This window comes from Equus asinus, chromosome 2 (genome assembly GCF_041296235.1).
Source record: "Equus asinus isolate D_3611 breed Donkey chromosome 2, EquAss-T2T_v2, whole genome shotgun sequence".
Classification (NCBI taxonomy): Eukaryota; Metazoa; Chordata; class Mammalia; order Perissodactyla; family Equidae; genus Equus; species Equus asinus.
In genome coordinates this window covers 164431841-164453852 of record NC_091791.1, presented here as the reverse complement: position 1 = coordinate 164453852, position 22012 = coordinate 164431841, and the positions used below count along the sequence as shown (strand labels likewise).

Here is a 22012-nt window from a genome sequence, read left to right as displayed (position 1 = left end):
AACTAACATCCATGCCAGTCATTCTCTATTTTGCATGCCTAGGAACGGAACCTGGGCAACTAAAGCAGAGTGAGCTGAATGTAACTACTATACCATGGGGCAGGCCCCTGTGTGTGGCAATTTTGAAGTCACTTTTAATAATACAGTTCTGTCTTCCAGGCAAGGTACAGAGGGTGACTGTAATGATCTTTGTTAGAATAATCCTTAGAAACACTTATCAAATCATGGATAGGTCATAGCATTACACCTGTTAAAGCCCTCAATGCTGGGTGGGGAGGTTTGATGGGACAACACACCAAACCTCACTACCTTAGTACCTTTCCAGAAGTCAATTTCATTCAGTCTTCCTTTAAGTCAGATCCTCTCTCAATCCACCATCAGCTCTACAATCTCCTACTTCTTGCCATCCTTATTTTACCAGATCCCTCCCTCTTCAAGCCTAGAGCCACATTCCCCTTCTCACCAACAGCATCCGCCCCCAGCTTCTGCAGCAGACGACACTCGGCCACAGTCTCAAAGTTGGGGCCTGCCAGCATCACATAGGTGCCTTCCTGTAGCTCTCTCTTCTCCCCCATTTGTTTCCAGGCAGTGTGAGCCTTCTGCCTCATATCCCGGTCGTAGGCATCAGACATGGCAGGGAAACGAACTCCAAACCTAGGGCACAGGTTGTATTATTTCAGATGAATAGGATACAATGAGCTTTCTCCTAACCCCCAGGCCAGTCCTTACAATCTATCCATCTATAAATAAAGGAACAAGATCCATACCTTTCATCATTGGGACCTATGAGAGGGTTTTGACCAGAGAAACCAGGCAGGTTGATGTGATCGCGGATCAACATGATATCTCCAACCTCAAACTTGGGGTTGAGCCCTCCAGCTGCATTGGTGACCAGTAGGGTGTCCACACCCAGAAGACGGAAAACCCTCACGGGGAAGGTCACCTTAGAAGCAAAAGATAAATGATCACAAACTGTTCTTTAAAATTTCACCAACCAACCCACGTGGACATGCATGATATACATCATGAAAGAGAAAGAAGGGGAGCAAAAATCTACCTAGACCAGGTAGCTAGGTAATAGAATAGCAGAGATGGCTCTCTCCCTTCTTCCAGATTCATCTAGGCTGATGCCCCTGATTCACCTTCCAGAGCGGGTAGCCTTCATACATGTGGAACCTGCCCTGCATCATCACACAGGCTTTGCCATTCAGGAACCCAAACACCAGTCGACCAGCATGACCTGGCACTGTATACAAACAAGAAAGGGAAACGAATGGGATGATGTTTCACACAACACATATCCACGAGCACCTACTACGAGGCTACTCATTGTGCTCAACATGAGGTCATAATGAAGCAAAAGAAGATGTTATCATCTCTGCTTTCAGAAGTTTAAGTTGAGTGGGGGAGGCAGAAATTAATCATAATTTTACAATTAAGTATATAAGTCCATCTTGAGATTAAAGCTATGGAGGTATGATGTTCAGTATAAACATACTTCAAAGGAAGGAAAGGCTTTTTAAAGAAATTTCTAAGAAGGAGAAGGTCATACTGCAAGAGAATAGGAGGTAAAAGTAGAATAAATGGGTAATAATGAAACAGTGGAGGCAGTAATTATAGAACTCTTTTCCAAAATTTTCAAAATTCTCAAAATGTATATTCTTATTTATTACCCTAACTATATGCCTCCTCGCTCCTGAAAGGGAACTCAAGGCATATCCTAGCTTTCTAAAGAGGCTACTGAACAAAGGGAAATGGGCAGAGCTTGGATCCACACAAGTCTCCTCCATTAGACCCACATAACAGTCCTGTGGGAGCAGATGCCCAGGATGGGGCAGGCAGGGGACGGGAGTGCAAAGGTAACTCCCACCCAGACATCATAGCCATCATTACCATACCCTTATCTGGCATTTCTCCTCTAATGGACATGGCCACCCTATCCCTTAGGGAATGGAGGTTCTGGGAGACACATCAAAAGCAAGAGGAAGAGTTCACGGACAAACAGAGATATAGCAGCTTATTAAAAAATTATCAGTAATAGAGCAGAAGTGACAGAGATTAGAAAGCTAAAGTGGAATACAAAAAAAAATAGGTTCATAAAATTTAAAAGTTAGTCCACATACCACTAAGTGCAATGCCCTTCTCGCTGGGGGTAGGAGTGACAGGTAGTGCCAATGCCACTACTATCTTCCTTAGAAAATTCTGCCCTCCCTCTCTCTTTTTAATATTTCCTTCTCCAACCCTATTCCCACCTCCCCACTCTAGTCTCCTAGTTGCTCCAAAGGATTTGAAAAATATCTGTGAAACGTCACAGCTCTGCAGGGAAAAGAGGAAAGTAGAAAGCCAGGAAATTTTTGAAGGAACCAAGAGAAATTAGTGATCTAAGAAATTAATCAGTAAAGCAAACACACTATCTTTGTCCCTATTTCACCTGGCCCTTTTCCAAGCCCTAGTCTTAGAGCTTTCTGGCTGCTGTTGGGATGCTGGATATGCTCTCCTCAGATCCCTTGGAGCACCACTGTGCACAGGGGACATCTGCCCCTTTCCCCTGCAAAGGGTCAGTGGGAAGCAGGTCCTGTGTATTCACGTATTATCGGTGCATTTGTCTGCAGGAACATGGCAGTCTGCCCATTTGCTGCTGTGCACCAGTGTCTGCCTTATCCTAGGACTGGAGTTAGAGCTGGGAGATCGGGAATGGCAGGAGGACATAGGACAGGGATGGCCTGATCTTGTCCTGGGAAGTTACAGCACTGTTTTTTCCATTAATGCTGCAGACTGAAAGAAATGAGAAAGGGGTGTGTGTGTGAGTCTGTGGTGACCATGGTATATGGGGGAGCAGTTGAGGGAGGTGTTGAAGAGCATTAAGGAGCTCTGAATCATTCAAGCATATGAAACAGGTCATCATATAGTACCATGACACACACACGCCCTGTCTATTCTGAAATTCCTACTGGGGACATTTCCTTCTAAAGTCATTCTGATTCCTGGGGGTCTTTTCTCCTCTGTCACAACAGTTGTCTCCAGTCAAATGCTATAGAGGATAACCAGCTCCAGGCATGGAAGCATCGCCCTCCCATCAGAATCCCATCAACATCCCTCAGTCCCATCCCTCCCTCCCCTGACCAGTACCTGTACTTCGGGGAAAGTTTGGTATCTCACTGTAGTCAAAGCTCTGGGCCTGAGTTAACTGATTAGTCAGACCTCCCAACCCAGAACCGCAGATCACCGCCACTTGAGGGCGGTGCTTGGTGTGGGACAGAAGCCACTGTGCGGTGGTCTGATAATCTTCATATGTGAACCTAGGAGAAAGGGAAAATCAAGGTGAGTTTCGCTCCCATCCCAAGCACATCACAGACTAATGACCCTCAGCGCACAAAGACTGGCAGGTGTACCCAGGTGACAGGGGACAGAGAATCTGGTCAAAGAGCTGCCCCAGAGGGGAGGCTCCTCTCTCTCAGGAGGGGCCACATTAAACTCACCCACCCTCTCCTCTTTCTGAATCAGACTCACTACAGGTCTGACATGAAACACTCCCCTCATTCCTAGCACATTAATGATGCCTATGTCTCTACCAGCAGCCCCAACTCCAGTTCTGCCACCACTGCAAGGTTTAACCTCTCTCTTGTGACAAAGATTTAGAGGAAGGACCATCTAGCCTACAGACAAGTACAGCGAAATAATCAAATCAAGGAGGGTAAAAGTGCTGGGCCTCAGGAGGCCGGCCCAGAAGTACACTCAAAAAGGAACTAAGATCTTCCTTAGGGCAGTGACAAACCCAATGCACCCCTCCTTAGTACCCACTCAGGATGCTCCAAATGTAATTAAGACTAACTACCCTGAGGGCAGGGCATGAATCCAATTTCCTTCTGGACTGACACCCTCCAGATCCTCCTTCAGAAAAATACTAAGGGCTAAATTTTTTGATTGACAAAGAGAGCAATAGGAACACTCCTAGTGGTGGTCTACATTTCAGTTCAATTGGACCCTTGTTTCCGGGATCCCCAGACCCACACAGAGCCCTGTCATATGGAATTGCCAGGGATAATTCAAGCCCGGACTAGACAAGCTACCCCACAGAAAAGAAGACCCCGTTCATACTCCGGTTGCCAGCGCTGGAGCAGAACCGACTGCATAAATTTCTCACAGTAGCTTGTTAAGAATAGATTCTGGAGCCCACCCCTCCAGATATAATTCTGGGGAAGGACCCCAGAATCTGTATTTTTTACAAAAGTGTCTCAGGTACTTCTGTTTCACAAACCAGGTTTAGAAATTTCTGGTCGGAAGGGAAGCAACAATCAACTTAGACTTTAGTCCCAATTTTGCCTTTTTAGACAAGCAAAACTTGTGCTTCGAATACTTTCCTCAGAGATAAAACAAACAAATGTAATCAGCCCCACCTATCTTAGAGGCTCAGTTTGAAAATGAATTAAAAACTTGATAACAAGTTCCAATGATCCATGACTCCATAAATCATTGGTTCAGGTCCCCAGCATTTGCAGCTGCTCCCACTTTCCCCCATGTCTCTGTTCTCCTCTCTGCCTTCCCCCATCTTCTCTTCACCAAGGTTCTTTGGCTTTCAGAGACCTAAGGACATACACTCATCCAGAACCCATACATCCCAAGAGTCAATCTAGAATTTTTCTCACAATTCCAGTCCAATTCTCTCACACCCATGAACACAGCTAACCAAGCCTCCAGAGGAAATTCTTTCCTTCAAAAGCAGAGCCTTTGAAACCAGATCACTCCACAATACACGGGGCTTCCCTCAGAGAAGTAGCTGAGTAAGGGACGGGGCAGGAAAAACAGAGCGGGGACCACAGGAGGATGGAGAAGAGAAACAATGAAATGGTAAGAAGTGAATCAAAGAGCATCCCCAAGAGGTACAAAGGAAATGAAGGAAGTGTGAAGCTCTGGCCACCTAGCATTTCTAGTCACAGCCATAGGACTTCCTCATTGGCCATCAGTGCCCTGAGCACGACCTGGATCCCTGAGCATCCAAAAGCCATTGCGATCCCTAACGCTGGAGACTTGGACTGGGATTTCCAGGACCAAAGCAGAGAAAAAGGTTTTCAAAGGTAGGAGTGAGGGCCAGTGGGCAGGACCTGGAGCCCGGTTCACGGAATAAGGGTTTCATTATCTCCTTGGAGACACCGTCCCCAACTCTATTGGACCTCCAATTTGGAGGGAAGGGAGGTGTTGGCGAGGGACCTGAGCAATCTCTCCTCTGAAGGAGGAACTCTAGATATGGGCCCCAAAACTACCTCGTTTCTTTACCTGGACTCTAGAATGGGAATCTGTGAAGAGCACGTGCAGTGGGAAGACTTTTGCCCTGTACTCGGGAGAGGAGGTATGCCCCCCTCTAGACTTACACCCCCAATGTGCGCGCGCACACACACACACAAACACACTGGCTCCTTTTCCGAGTACACTACACTCTACTAACCTGTCCCCTTCCTGCTCCACTGGCGCCACCCTGACTCCATTCCCGCGTGCGTCCCCGCCCGCGCCGGCCGCCCCACTGCTCTGAGACTTGACCCTCACCCCGGGCTTCTTGCCAGGGCTCTCTGCAGCTCCGGGGAGCCCGCTCCCTCTCCCGGCTCTCTCACGGCCCACAGCCGAGTTTCCAGGGCTCAGTGACAGCCATTTCCCCTCCCCAGGGGCCGCCAGGGCTCCCCGGGCCTGGTGCCCGCCTCACCCGGTCTCCATGGTGCTGCAGACGTTCTCTGAACAAGCCCGCCCTTCTCCGCCGCAATCTGCTCGGCTGAGCTGAGCTGCCGCCGCCGGTCAGGGCTGCACTCAGCGCGCTGTCTGCTCCGCGCTGACTTATATCCCCAGCCCGGAAGTCCCGAGCCAATGGCAGCCCAGCACGCGGGCCAGTCCTCTCTCCACGGTGACACACTCTGATTCAATCGCCCCAGGCTTAGCTGCAAACTTAATCCGAGTTCTTCCCGGAGCTGGATCTTGTCTGGCTCCCCACCCGACTCCTGGAGGAGTGCATTTCATCCCTGCACCCATTCCAGTCCTCAGGGCCGAGGTTTCCGGCAAGGAAGCCTATTCGGGAAGAGGGTTAGAAGGCGGCAGGAGACCCTTGAACCATCTGTCTACAACCCCACTCCCAGGTGTGTCTACAGCGAACCGTGAGACATTGGAAAGAAAATTTGAAACTTTAGATCATGCAACCTCAGAATAAAACTGAGTAGCCTGAATCTGAGCTGCTTCCTGAACAAGGAAACAGGGTCGACCGAGCAAACAACACTGCTGATGTGGAGGTTACAGGATTTGGGAGAACATATTGGGGGTCTAAATCCAGGCCTGAATGGGGAGAAGAGAAAAGTTCCACAGGCAAGAATTCCTGGATCCTGGACATCGACACCGACAGAGAAAGGTTGGGGACGGAGTAGGGATGACCTGGAAAGAGGCAGACAATCCCTTCAATTACGCAATACTGGATGGAAGCGATTCAGAACACTGGAGGACTCCTCCCAAGATGGAAATTCCCGAAACAGAACTACACAATATAACGTCTTTGCAAGAATTCAATTATTTCCTCTCTCCACTTTTGCAAGTTTAACCAGCCTCACATGAAATCACTACTCACTGGCCCGTGCTTAGCTGTTGGAATCCTCTACCTGTCTCCACTCTCCTGAAACCTCATCTTTGCTGCTTGCCATTTCACCCACCACCATGGCCCAGGTCACTCTTTCCCAGCCCTGTTTCTATCTCAGTCATGGAAGAAATATTTATTGAGCATCAACTTTGTGCCTGAACTGTTCTAGAGCTAGGGACAGAGAAGTAACGACAATATATTTAAAGAGAAACATAATATATTATAAAGAACTGAGCCCAGTCCAAATGCACAGTTTGTCATCACCATTGTTATTATTGGTTTGTTATCATTATTATTGTCCTTATTAATCCAGTAATTTTAGCAAAAGTAACAACAGGATGATCTGAAAGTAAATCTTAGAGATCTTAGTAATGAGACTATGAACACTTGAAACATTGAAAGCATGATTTTAAATGATGGATAAGATCAGTCATAAGTAAAAGTCAGCCCAAGGAAATTTCTATTCATATTTGATTGCTGAGAGGTTTTTTCAAACACCCCAAATCCAATCCAGTTGACAAAAAAAGACAAGGTTAGAACGTGACTATCTTAAAATGTGCAGACTTGATTAATAAAATCTATCTAAAGTAAGTGTATGTAAACCAAAAGGAGATGATCTACAAAATACTTACAATGGGAAAATTGGGGGGCAATGTTTAATCTTCTGTAGTGTTTCTCTGGTGTCATGTGGAGAGAATCTGCAGTAGGTATATATGTATATGTGACAGGCAAGGGCAGTTTACCAGACTACACCTCCTGAGAACACATCTTGTTTTTTTTGGTAAATGTTCTTTTCTTTTATTTATTTATTTACTTATTCATTCATTCATTCATTTAGGGAACAGTAGTTTATAACATTATATAAATTTCAGATGTGCATTATTATACTTCAGTTTCCGTGTAGAGTACAAAACCTTCTCTACCCAAAGGCTAATTACCATCCATCACCATACACAGGTGCCCATCCACTCCTTTTACCGTCCTCCCGCCCCCTTTCTCCTTTGATAACCATCAATGTAATCTCTGTCTCTATGTATTTTGTTGTTGTTTTCATCTTCTATTTCAGCATGAGATATACAGTTTTTGACTTTCTCCATCTAACTTGTTTCACTTACCATAATACCCTCAGGGTCCATCTATGTTGTCACAAATGGCAAGGTTTCATCCTTTTTAATGGCTTAGTAGTATTCCATTGTGTATATTCCATTTTCTTTATCCATTCATACCTTGATGGTCCCTTAGGTTGTTTCCAAATCTTGGCTATTGTGAATAATGCCTCAATGAACATAGGGATACATATATCTTTACACAATTGTGTTTTCCTGTTCTTTAGATACATATCTAGCAGTGGAATGTCTGGATCATATGATACTTCTACTCTTAATTTTTTGAGGAATCGCCATACTGTTTTCTATATTGGCTGTACCAGTTTGCATTCCCATCAACAGTGTATGAGAGTTCCAGTTTCTCAACAACCTCTCCAACACTTGATATTTCTTGTCATTTTAATTATAACCATTCTGACAGGTGTGAGGTGATATCTCACGGTAGTTTTGATTTGCATTTCCCTAATAATTAGTGGTGTTGAACATCTTTTCATGTGCCTGTTGGCCATCTGTATATCTTCTTTCAAGAAATGTCTGTTCAGCTCTTTTGCCCATTTTTTAATTTGGTTGTTTGGTTTTTTGTTGTTGAGATGTATGAGTTCTTTACATATTTTGGATATTAACTCTTTATCAGATATATGGTTTGCAAATATCTTCTCCCAATGGTTATGTTCGCTTTTCGTTTTGTTGATGGTTTCCTTTGCTGTGCAGAAGATTTTTAGTTTGATGTAGTCCCATTTGTTTACTTTTTCTATTGATTCCCTTGCCAGGTCAGACATGGTACTTGAAAATATACTCCTAAGACCAATGTCAAAAAGTATACTGTCTATCCTTTCTTCTAGGACTTTTATGGTTTCAGGTCTTACAGTCAAGTCTTTAATCCATTTTGAGTTAACTTTTGTGTATGGTATAAGACAATGGTCCACTTTCATTCTTTTGCATGTGGCTGTCCAATTTTCCCAACACCATTTATTGAAGAGACTTTCCTTTCTCCATTATATGTTTTTGGCTCCCTTGTCGAAAATTAGCTCTTCATAGATGTGTGGTTTATTTCTGGGCTCTCGATTTTGTTCCATTGATCTGTGTGTCTGTTGTTGTGCCAGTACCATGCTGTGTTGGTTACTATAGCTTTGTAGTATATTTTGAAATCAGGCAGTGTAATACCTCCAGCTCTGTTCTTTTTTCTCAGGATTCCTTCAGCTATTCAGGGTCTTTTGTCATTCCACATAAAGTTTAGGATTCTTTGTTCTATTTCTGCTAAAAATGTCATTGGACTTTTCATAGGATTGCATTGAGTCTGTAGATTGCTTTGGGAAGTATGGACATCTTAACTATGTTAATTCTTCCAATCCAAGATCCAGAATATCTTTCCATTTCTTTCTGTCTTCTTCAATTTCTTTCAACAACGTTTTATAGTTTTCAGTGTACAGGTCTTTCACCTCTTTGGTTAAGTTTATTCCTAGGTATTTTATTTCTTTTGTTGCAATTGTAAATGCCATTGTATTCTTAATTTCTCTTTCTGATACTTCACTGATTTTTGTATGTTGACTTTGTATTCTGCAACTTTACTGTATTCATTTATTATTTTTAACAAGTTTTTGGTGCGTTCTTTAGGATTTTTGATACATAAAGTCATATCATTTGTAAATAGTGACAGTTTCACTTCTTCCTTTCCAATTTGGATCTGTTTTATTTCTTTTTCTTGCCTGATTGCTCAGGCTAGGACTTCCAATACTATGTTAAATAAGAGTGGCAAGAATGGACATCCTTGGCTGGTTCCTGTTCTTAAAAGGATAGCTTTCAGTTTTACTCTGTTGAGTATGACATTAGCTATGGGTTTGTCATATATGGCTTTCATTATGTTGAGGTACTTTCCTTCTGCACCCATTTTATTCAGAGTTTTTGTCATAAATGGATACTGTTTCTTTTCAAATGCTTTCTCTATGTTTATTGATCATGTGATTTTTAGTCTTCATTTTGTTACTGTGGTGTATCACATTGATTGATTTGCAGATGTTGAACCATCCCTGTGTTCCTGAAATAAATACCACTTGATCATGCTGTATGACCTTGTAATGTATTATATTCAATTTGCTAGTATTTTCTTGAGGATTTTTGCATCAATGTTTATCAGTGATATTGGCCTGTAATTTTCTTTTTTTGTTGTTATCCTTGTCTGGTTTTGGTATCGGGGTAGTGTTGCCCTCCTAGAATGAGTTAGGAAGCTTCCCCTCCTCTACAATTTTTTGGAAGTTTGAGAAAGATACGTATTAAGTCTTCTTTGAATGTCTGGTGGAATTCACCAGGGAAATCATCTGGTCCTAGACTTTTATGTTGGGGGAGGTTTTTTATTTCTGCTTCTATCTCCTTACTGGTGATTGGTCGATATAAATTCTCTATTTCTTCTTGATTCAGCCTTGGAAGGTTGTACGATTCTAAGAATTTATCATTTCCTCTAGATTATCCAATTTGTGAGCATATTGTTATTCATGGTATTGTCTTATAATCTTTTGTATTTCTGAGATGTCTGTTTTAATTGTTCCTCTTTCTTTTCTGATTTTATTTATTTGAGCCTTCTCTCTCTCTCTCTCTTTTTTTTTTTTTTTTTTTTTGGTGAGTCTAGCTAAAGGTTTGTCAAGTTTATTTATCTTTTTAAATAACCAGACCTTAGTTTCATTGATTTTTTTCTTTTTTTTTTTAGTCTCTACTTGATTTATTTAAACTCTGATTTTTATTATTTCCTTCCTTCTACTGGTTTGTTCTTCTTCTAGTTTCTTTAGGTGCACTATTACATAGTTTATTTCAGATTTTTCTTTTGTGTTAAGGTAGAATTGTATTGCTGTAGACTTCACTCTTAGAACTGCTTTGCTGTATCCCATAAATTTTGACATTTCATATTTTCATTTTCATTTGTCTCCAGGTATTTTTTGATTTCTCCTTTGATTTCTTTTGACTCAATAGTTGTTCAGTAGGATTTGTTGAATCTCCACATATTTTTGGCTTTTCTGGTTTTATTCCTATAGCTGATTTCTGCTTTCATACCATTGTAGTCAGAAAAGATATTTGGTACTATTTCAGTCATCTTAAATTTACTGAGACTTGTTTTGTGGCCTAATGTGTGATATATCCTGGAGAATGTTCCATGTGTATTGGAAAAGAATGTGTATTCTGCAGGTTTTGGATGGAATGTTCTGTATATATCTACTAACTAGAGGTGCACCCAGCCAATCAACACCAGCTCTAATCCTGCAGTGTTCAAAATGTAGCCACTGGTTCAACGCATAACAACCAATAACTATTCTATAGATAAGAAAAATAAGGTGAGTTTTACTTGAGCCAGAGTGAGGATTATGTACAGGAAGGCCTTAGAAAGAGTTCCGGAGAAGCATGGTTTTCAGTACAGTCTTATGTCTTTTTAGAACAAAGAACATACAGTAAACAAACCCAGGATACATTTTCAAAGGTTCAAAGAGGTATTTAGTTGCAAATTAGCAGGTTATCATGACCCTCACTTCAACAAAGAGACTAATAGCGTCATTACCAATAGGAGGTTACCAATAGGGGAGGTATGCATTATTATCTTGAGAGTGCATTCTCTACTAAAATGGTTAAAGCAGACATACAATGTGTGTTTGATAGGCCATAAGTCAGGCTTCTTTAGTTCAAGCTGAACCAGTTTTGAACCCGAATAGTTACCTCATATACCTCAATGTGTGAACATCTCTTGACAGAAAAGAAAGAGAATGAGAAAAAAAGAGAGATTTGCAAGTGGGATAAAGTCAGATTCCTAAAATGAACCAACTCAGAATGGAAGTGAAAGTGAAAGCAAATGGAAGGGTGGGGGCTCTGACCAAAAACAAGAGAACAAAGGCAGATTAATCCCAAACAACACCAAATCTAATTTATGCCCAAACTAACAATCTGGCAAAGAGATTGAAGACAGGAAATTTTCCATTTTTATTAAAATCCACCTTTACAAAAACAGGAAAACCAGGCAGATAGCCAGTGTTTGCTCTAAAGATGTCCCTTAGAAACCAAAAGTAATTATGGAAAAAAGAGGCCTATTTACAAGGAAAAAGCCTGCAAATCTAAGCTAAATCAAATTTACACAGAAGGCACAGCACAGAATGAACAGTTCTATTCTCATCCTTCTTCTTATTTTAAAAAGGCATCAGGTGGCATTATCTCTTTGGCTCCATTCCTATTAGTAATCAACAAACACACTGGGAAATGGCTAAAAAAATTTAAAAATTAAGACCATATTCTTCCTTTGTTTCTAAAAAATTTGAGGTGAGAGATATGTATCCTTGACAGCACTGACCTAACTCATCAAGAAAAAAATACTAATTTACTGATGTGAAAAGATCTCCAAGATACATTAAGATAAAATAAAATAGCAAGATGCAGAAGAGTACAATTGCAGGCTAACTTCTGTGAAAAGAAGAGGAGAAAAATAAGAGTATGTATTTGTATTTATTTATATTTGTAGAAATCCTGGAAGAAGCCACAAGAAACTAATAAGTGGTGACGAGATTCTCACATACTGGGATATACTGGGTAACTATTCTGATTCAAAACTGATTTGACTTGAACTAAAAAAAAAGAAAGCCTGATTTATGGCCTATCAAACATACATTGTACATCTGCTTTAACCATTAAACTAAGAATGTGCACTTTCCCTCCTACAGAGCCAAAAATGCCCTATTGGTAACACCCTATCTGTAACACCCCCATTAGTACTCCTAAAATAAGTTTCCTTTCCAAACATCAGGGTCAAGTTGACTTGCTAATTTGCAACTAAATACCTCTTTGAAATTTTGTTGAATATGTATCCCGGGTGTGTTCAATGTATGATTCTTTGTTCTAAAATGGTACAAGACAGTACTGAAAATCCAGCTTCTCCAGAATGTTTCTTCCTTTCTGGAAAAGGCCTTTCTGGATTATAATCCTTGGGTTGGCTCAAGTACAATTCACCATATCTCTCCTATAAATAGCACGGTTATTGGTTATTTTGCATTGTTGACAGTGGTTACCAGTGGAGTGCAGAAGGAAGGGCAGATGGAAGACAGAATGGAAGTGAAACATTTCACCGTATACATTTTATGTCATTTAATTTTTAAACTATGTGATTATATCACCTATTCAAAATTTTAACCGGAAAAAGAGAAAACTGCTAACTTGACAATGTATATTTTTATGTCTAAATTACTTGCACCTTTACCTTTACATTTTATTCTATAACAGCATATTCTTTTAAATACCACAAAAGACCTCAACCTGATTAAAAATTAAATATTTAACACCACCAATGATGCTGTTCTTTACAGCTAATTTGGCATGAAGGTAATTCTACCATCAAAACAAACCTCCCTGTTTCTACTTAGGCTTCAATCCATCAAAATACTGCAGTGTGATTTTCACCTGTCAGTCCTTAGTTAAAAAGCTTAGTTAAATATGGCTGCCCATCTTGCCTAGAAAATAAGGTTCTTACTCCTCAGCCTGGGATCAGAGCCCTAAGCAATCTAGCCCCTCTCCACCTTATCTCCCACTGCTCCCATTCATGACTTCTTCAATTTAACCAGTTCAGTCTGTTAAATGATTAAACATTCCTGAATATGCCTGCATGTGGTGCTTTCTGCCACATCTTCCACCTATCTTCCCTCTAAGGCCCAACTCAAGTCTCCCAGTCCTTTTCCCACTCCCCATCCCCTGCGTTGGTTCTCTTCTCGGAAGGTCTGCAGCACATGTTATCATCAGCACTTAGCATATGCTACTTTTCACACATTACATATTATAGTGCTTTTTCAAAACTATTTTTCTAAACCAAGACAATAGAACATTTGAAAAGACCAGAAGTAAGCATAGAGGGCACAACTAACTCAGCCCCATTTTTCTTTTTTTATGCATATTTCCTGTCTCCATCTAGACTGCAAGCACTTTGTCTCATTACCAACATATCATGGTTTTAGGACAATGTTCTATACAAAGTACATGATTAATAAACATTATTCATGTTCATACAGATGACCATGATAGGCTCAGGGAAGAAGGGCTGACTTGATGAAATGTGTGTGTTTTGACACCTATCGTGAGACTCAAGAAAATCAATCCATTTTTCAGGCATTCTACAGGCCCCTCTGGAGAGGAATAGTCTCACCACCAGTTTTTTTCAAGAACTGCCCTTCTGTAGGTGGCCCTTCCAGAACTGTCTCCTGTGACTTTTTGCTTTTATTCTTTCATTCACCTGCACTGAGTCATTCAGTGGGCTGGGTTGGTTGGCACTTTGAAATTGAAGACACTTGATAAACAAATTGTGGTATACGCATACAATGGAATATTATTTGGTTATAAAAAGGAGTGAAGTACTGAAACACGCTAGAAGTTGGATGAACCTTGAAAACACTATGCTGAGTAAAAGAAGCCAGTCACAAAGTCCACATGATTCCATATGGGATTCCATCCATATGAAGTCCAAACTAATTCAATCTGTGGAGCAGAAAGAAGATGAGTGGTTGCTTGGGGCTGGGGATGTGGGCGGATGGGCAGAATGATAGCTAAAATGTACCAGGTTTCCTTTTGAGGTGATGAAAATATTTGGAAATTGATTGTGGTTATAATTGCACTTATTTGTGAGTATACTAAAAACCATTGAATTATATACTTTAAATGGGTGAATTTTATTGTATGTGAATGATATCTCAATAAAGCTGTCCTAAAAAAAGAAATTGCAGACATTTTCTGTGTTCACGTTTTCTCTCTCCAATCCATACAGCATCGAACCTAGAATTCTAGTGAATTTAGAATTCATTCTAATTACTTATTATTAAATTAATATTTATTATTAAATGGCTATTACTTGCCTGCAGCTACTTAATTGTCATACCTCCTAGTTTGGACTATAAAGAATACACAATTTTATTTTCTGTCAGGATGGGAGTACATTTAATGCCTTAACATGAATATAGTAATATACACTTGAATAAAGCAGGTGAGTTCTACTTTTTGTAATTTAACTTAAAACTAAGGAATTAGATTCTTGAATAAAGACATCAAATTCACAACCTTCTTCTTGAATCTAGTATTCTATCATGAAATACACCACACCGTCTACAGGATAAATGGGTAAACCCGTTTAGTAAATCTATAAAGCTAGAATGCTCTTCAATATTCCACTCAAGTCTCTCTGGGACATATTTCTCAGGTGGCACCATTCCGGATCCTGATTCATCTCATCAAAGGGCAGATCAAGGGTAAGAAAGCCAGGTGCTAGATGCGGCCCTCTTCTAACCTCCAAATACCCGTTTGCTCACATCTCACTAGAGCCCTTCATGTCCTCTGGTCTAGTCACACCTGTTGTAACAATGACGCATAAGCATGCCTAGTACTTTTCACAGCTCTGTGCTTTGGCACACCCTGGTGTGAAATCTCCCTCCCCTCCATCCTTTGAGACTAAGTCAGAGTTTCCTATGAAACTTTCCCTAAACACCCAATCCTCAGGGTCCAGTGTATGCAATCCGTCCATCCTTTGGACTCCATCACATGTGACTTGTACCTATTTTATACCACCTTATGTGAACACTTCATGGCTTTACAAATGTACCTCTTAAGACTGTAAGGCCCTTGAGAGAAATGACTATTTTTATATTCTCACTTTAACATTTTCTGAGCTGAGACTGTTATACAGAGATATTTAATAACTCGATTAAATAGAAATGTCTATAAGTCATCTCATTAGATGAACAAGTTATAGTTGTGATTATGTCTAAAGGATACACACTACTTCCCTCTAAACCAGCTGTCTCAGAGACAAATGGCAGATGCTAGCATAATTGCCTACAGGTCCAGGTAGAGTTTTAGAGCTGGATGGAGGTACAAAGAACTGATGAAAGAAGGGTGAGAGGGCCATTCCAGGATGCTTTTTCTTAGTGCTTGGCTCAGTTAAGTAGGTCATTTACCAAACAAAGGATAATTTGAAAGACTTTTCTAAACTTTCTGTACAAAATTCCTCTTCCACTTTGTACTACTAATAATTGAAATGTCACCACTATTAGAAGCTCGTCCAACACAAGTCTTCCTCAAAAGACAAAGGGGCCAAGAGGGTAGTGTGTGTAACTTCTGTTTTGTTGCTGATTTTATTTATTTGAGCCTTCTCTTTCTTTTTCTTAGTGAGTCTAGCTCAAAGGTTTGTCAATTTTATCTTTTCAAAGAAGCATCTCTTAGTTTCATTCATCTTTTCTATTGTCTTTTTAGTCTCCATTTCATTTGTTTCCACTCTGACTTTTATGATTTCTTTCCTTCTACTGACTTTGGGCTTCATTTGTTCTTCTTTTACTGGTTCTTTTAGGTGTAAAGATAGATTTTTGAGATTTCTCTTGTTTCTTGATGTAGGCTTGTATTGCTATACACTTCACTCTTAGTACCACTTTTGCTGCATCCCATATAATTTGGTATATCATATTTTCATTTATCTTCAGGTATTTTTTCATTTTTCCTTTGATTTCTTCATTGATGCAATAATTGTTCAATAGCATGGTGTTAGTCTCCACATATTTGTCATTTTTCCAGCTTTCTTCTTGTATTTGACTTGTAGTTTCATACCATTGTGATCAGAAAAGATGTTTGATATGATTTCAATCTCTTAAATTTATTGACACTTGTTTTGTGTGCCAACATATGGTCTGTGCTTGACAACGTTCCATGTGCACTTGAGAAAAATGTGTATTCTGCTGGCTTTGAATGCAATGGTCTTTAAGTATTTATTAAGTCCATCTGGTCCCATATTTCATTTAAGGCTGATGATTCCTTGTTGACTTTCTGTCTGATGGTGTATCCACTGATGTAAGTGGGGTGTTAGAGTACCCCACTATTACTATATTGCTGTCCATTTCTCCCTTTAGATCTGGTAATAATTGCTTCATATATTTTGGTGCTCCTATGTTAGGTGCATACATATTAATAAAGGTTATATCTTCAGAAAAGATTGTCCTGTTTATCATTATATAATGTCTTTCTGTCTCTGGTTACCTTTTTCAGGTGGAGGACAATTTGTTTTGACATAAGCATGGCTACATTTGCTTTCTTTTGGCTGCCATTTGCTTGTAGTATTGTCTTCCATCCCCTCACTCAGAGCCTATGTTTCTCTTAGAGCTGAGATGGGTCTCTTGGAGGCAGGATGTAGTTGGGTCTTGTTTTTAATCCATCCAGTGCCTCTGTGTCTTTTGATTGGTGAATTCAATCCATTTACATTTAGGGTGACTATTGATATATGAGAGCTTAATAACTGCTGTTTTATCTTTTGTTTTGTGGTTGTTCTATATTTCCATTTTTTCTTTTTCTTTGTATTTCTGCCTGCCTTTCCAGTTTGATGCTTTTCTGTGCTATTTTTCTCAGTTTCATCTTTTTATATGTTTCATGTCTGTGCTAGCTTTCTGTTTTGTGGTTACCATGAAGTTTATATAAAACACCTCATGATGAGATAGATCTATTTCTGTTGATGGTATCTTATTCTCATTTTCCTATACAGGTGCCATTTTTTTCTCTTCTCCATTTATGGCTTTTTTGTCACAAATATTCCTGTTTTTATTGCAATTTCATTACTAATTTAAAGTAGTTATAATTATTTTTAAAACTTTTCTCCCCTTTAACGTTTAAGGTATAATCAAGTTTTTAACAACCTATTCTGATAATAGAGTCACAACATTCTGATTCTGTATGTCTGTTTATAACGTTACTCAAAGTTTTGCATACTTTTGTCTTTTGACTTCAGGTAGAAGGACTCCTTTCAGCATTTCCTGTAAGTCAGGTCTAGTGGTGATAAACTCTTTCACCTTTTTTTTGTCTGGGAAAGCCGTTATCTCTCCTTCATACCTGAAGGACAACTTTACTGGATAGTGTATTCTTGGCTGACAGTTTTTATCTTTCACTATTTTGGGTATGCCATTCCACTCTCTCCTGGCCTGTAGATTTTCTTCTGAGAAATCTGCTAGTAACCTAAGGGGTGTCCTTTGTATGTTACTGTGTTTTTGCCCCTGGCTGCCTTTAAAATTCTTTCTTTATCCTGATGTTTGACAGTTTTCATATAACATGTGTTGGAGAAGATCTTTTTGCATTGAGATAATTTGTTGTTCTACTAACTTGGTGGATTTCTATGTCCAGTTCCTTCCCCAGGTTTGGGAAGTTCTCAGCTATTATTTATTTAAGTATACTCTCTGCTCACTTCTTTCACTTTTCTCCTTCTGGGAAATCCATTATCCTTATGTTGCCTTTCCTAATGGAGTTGGAAAGCTCTCACAGAATTACTTAATTTTTTAAAAATCTTAATATTCTCTCCTCTTCTACCTGAATCATTCTTACATTTCTGTCTTTGACCTCACTAATTTTCTCTATCATCTGGTCTGCTCTTTTCCTAATGCTTTCTAATGCATTCTTCATCTCATTTATTGAGTTCTTCAGCTCTAGAATTTGTTTGTTGCATTTTTCCCAAAAGTTAATATTTCTTCTTTTCAAAGTCTCTGTACAATCATATTCAGTTTACATTCCAAACCTACCAATCAGTTTGAGAAAGAAAGCAAATTTCACTTATTTCCACTGTGTTTGGCATAACACCTTAGAAGACAATTTCAGTTATATTATGACACATTAAACAAGCCCATTAGAATAATGACAGCCTGCATTTGGCTGGTGCTTTTCTGTTTAAAAGAATATTCATGTACCTTACTTACCTATTTTAATTCTGATAATAATCTTATGATATTGACAGGGGAAGGTTAATATTCTCACTTTAGAGGTGAAAGAACTGAGGCTCAGTGAGCTAAGTGGTGCCCTAGGTCAAACCAAACTGTCATTGTCAGGCCAAGGACCAGGATCTGAACATCTGACTCCTAACTCAGGCTCATCTTACACTGATATAAAACCTCACGCTCTGAAAACTTAAAGTATAGCATTTTAAAGTATTAATTACTTCATTTAGAAATTAATTCTCTGGTTTATTCATTGAGAATTACATAACACGCTAAAATTGTTAACAAATTAAAAAGGAAAACATGTATTTGGCAGAAAAACTAGCTGGGTGGCTCATTCTGCTCATTCAGCAGATATATTACATACAAGGATGTTATTGTATACAGTCACTTTTCTAATTGTAACCACATTTGTACCAATAAAGTGTACTTTTCCCAAAATTGGGTGTATACACTTTTGATTATATCACTTTGTCTGTGTTACAGGTTCTGCCATGTGTTGGGGAGCTGAGGGGGTTTAGGGTCATGGGAACCTCTGCCCCATTTGGGTTGTTGGATTTATGGACATCACCACCAGTAGTGTGGGGCCTGGAGTCACAGGTGGCACTATGGCTGGTGGGACTGGGATCTCGGCCCCACCATTGCTGCTACTTGGTTCTCTGTGGCTGCAGCTACCACTGCGACTTGAAGGCCTGTGTGTTATTCATCTCCTCTGTTGTTGCTCTGGGTACCCTGGGGCTATGGCTTCAGTGGCTGCAGCCAGGGGCTGTATCATGGGCACAGCCTCTGCTGTTCCCTAATCTCACGTCTTTGTTTTCCAATCCACCCACTTTCTAATGTACTGATGTGTGGATCTCTACTTGTCCTGGTCTGTTGGGTAAAGGAGCCTTTGTTGAGTTATGGATGTTTTACTAGTTGTAAATTGAGGGGGAGAGACAAAGGGAGCATCTCATGCCGCCATGATGCTATGTCACCCAATCTGCCATTCTTTGAGGTTGTCCAGCTTCTAAAATATTTCAACTCACCAACTTTTCACTTCAGGATAGCTCTATGGTGGGCCTAAGTCCTGTTAGCAGGACTCCCAAAAACCTAGGAAATTGATCTCAGTTATGATTCCACAATACTGAGTTCAGGAGTGTTCTCTGACCAGAATGGACTAGGCTGGAGAGTTTGAGAGAGACACCTTAGAGAACCAAACTGCACCTGGCAGGAGTGTTGTGTGTTGTGTGACCCTTAAACAGGTGAGGTGCATCTGCCCAAGGAGGGGCTCTGAACATATTCACACTTGCTGTTGAGTACAACTAGACTGGACTGAGAGATACTCTTATATTTCCATAAAGTCTAATATGACCCTAACTTAGAGTTTTCAGGAACAATGCACCCTTCTGATGAAGGTGTTGGAATCAAGACATTTGTGCTTCTATCTGAATTGGAAAATTTGTTCATCTCTCTCATAGAGCTGACTTTATTCTGTGCCCTTTGAATAAATAACCCTGTTTGATTTATTCAAGTGCTGTCTGAGTCAGGTTTTGTCATCAATCTTTTCCTTGTATTAACATTTTTCAACATAGTGGGCACTCAGATAACTATAACATTTACCTGACAACCCTGTATTATATTGAGGTTTGTCTATTTTTTCTGCATTTATTTTGAACTTTGTCCTTTTGATAATCAGATGTATTAAGCTGTAGATAGAAATGTCAGCATATATGTGTATGTGTGTGTGGTTTTTTGGGAAAAACCAAAATTATCCCCTTCTAACTCTTGCCTGCCCATAAAACCTTGGGGAAATTTGACGCATTTCAACATCCCAGGGAGGACACTCATCAGGTGTGTCTTTCCAGGTTGCTGAGCATTGAGAAATATGAACTCATGAGGAAGGTATGTTTCTTCATTTACTCAACAAATGTTCCAGGGATTGAGGACACAGAGAAGGACAAAACAGTGTTCCTGACTTCACGGAACTGACATTAAACTGAGGAGTCAGACTACAAATAAATAGAAACGTATAAATAGCTAAGATAATGATAACTGTTAACAAAAAGTAATCAAAGAAAGGGGATGAATAGTAACGGAGGAAAGAAAGGCAAGTTAAAACTACAATGAGATACCATTTCATACTCACTAGAATGTCTATAATAGATAAGATAGATGTTAACAAATGTTGACAAGTATACAGAGAAACAAGAACCCTCACACATTGCTGGTGGGAATGTAAAATGATGTAACCACTTTGGATGAACAGTTTGGCAGTTTCTCAAAAAGTTGAGCATAAAATGACCATATGACCCAGCAATTCTACTTCTAGATGTCCACCCAAGGGAAATGAAAAGATTTCCACACAAAAACTTACACGCAAATGTTCACAGTAACACTACTCAAAATAGCCCCTAATGGGAAACAACTGGTGGATGGATAGACAAAATGTGTGTCCTTAGAATGGAATACTATTCAGACTAAAATGGAACAGACTACTGACACATCTTACATCATGCATGAACCTCCAAAACATGCTGAGTAAAATGATCCAGATACAAAAGAACATGTATCCTTTGATTCCATTTATATGAAATGTCCAGAAAAGACAAACTTATGGAGATAGAAAGTAGGGTAGTGGTTTCCTGGGGCTCAGGGTGGAAAAGGACATCAATGTAAATGGGCATAAAGGATCTTATTTGGAGAGTGAAAATATTCCAAAACTGCATGGTGACGGTTGAACACTGAGTGAAGTTAGCAAAAATCATTGAAGTGTATACCTGAAATGGGTGAATTTTTTTTTTTGGTGGGAAAGACTCTCCCTGAGCTAACATCTATTGCCAATCTTCCTCTTTTTTCCCTCCCCGAAGAATAAGTGCACAATTGTATATTCTAGTTGCAAGTCCTTCTATTTCTTCTACGTGAGGCACTGCCACAGCATGACTACTGACAAACAGTGGTATGGTTCTGCGACTGGGAACCAAACCCTGGCCAACAAAGTGGAGAGCATCAATCTTTAACCATTAGGCCATCAGGACTGGCTCTGAAATGGGTGAATTTTATAATATGTAAAATACATTTCAGAAAAGCTATTTGAAAAAAAAAAGGTAATGAAGGCACAAGAGATTTTAAATAAGTTAGTACACAGAAAGTCTTTCTGAGGACTTGGCACTGGAATCGAGACTTGAATAAATGAGGGATGCAATGATTAAGGGAGGTGTTCAAACAGAAGGTACAGCTGGCATAAAGGTTCTCAGGAAATTGAGCAATTTAGCAACAGCAAGAAGGCCACTGTTATTAGAGTGAACAACACATAAAGGTTCTCAGGAAATTGAGCAATTTAGCAACAGCAAGAAGGCCACTGTTATTAGAGTGAACAACAAGAATCGTTGTGGGAGGTAAGGTCAGAGATATGGATAGATGGAGTAGACCACGGGAAGAAGTTTGGGTTTTATTTTGAGCATGAAAAAAGGCTACTGAAAGGACTTGTAACTAATTCATCTTAAAAAAACAAAACAAAAAACCACCTCACTGCCTGCTTTGTAGAAAATCAATCATATAGAGCAAAAATGGTGGTAGGGAGA

The 22012-nt window shown here is 39.9% G+C and overlaps 1 protein-coding gene across 1 annotated transcript in view; it reads right to left on the bottom strand.

Moving 5' to 3' along the window:
• Positions 1-22012, bottom strand: part of LOC106833283 (purine nucleoside phosphorylase) — a 40463-nt gene that overhangs the window by 999 nt on the left and 17452 nt on the right. The window contains exons 2-6 of the mRNA XM_044765245.2: positions 5696-6051; positions 3130-3299; positions 1143-1246; positions 768-943; positions 464-654 (exon numbers count right to left, since the gene is read on the bottom strand). Of these exons, the coding sequence (XP_044621180.2) occupies positions 464-654; positions 768-943; positions 1143-1246; positions 3130-3299; positions 5696-5706 (652 nt within the window). The 5' untranslated portion in view covers positions 5707-6051. The remainder of the gene's footprint in view (positions 1-463; positions 655-767; positions 944-1142; positions 1247-3129; positions 3300-5695; positions 6052-22012) is intronic.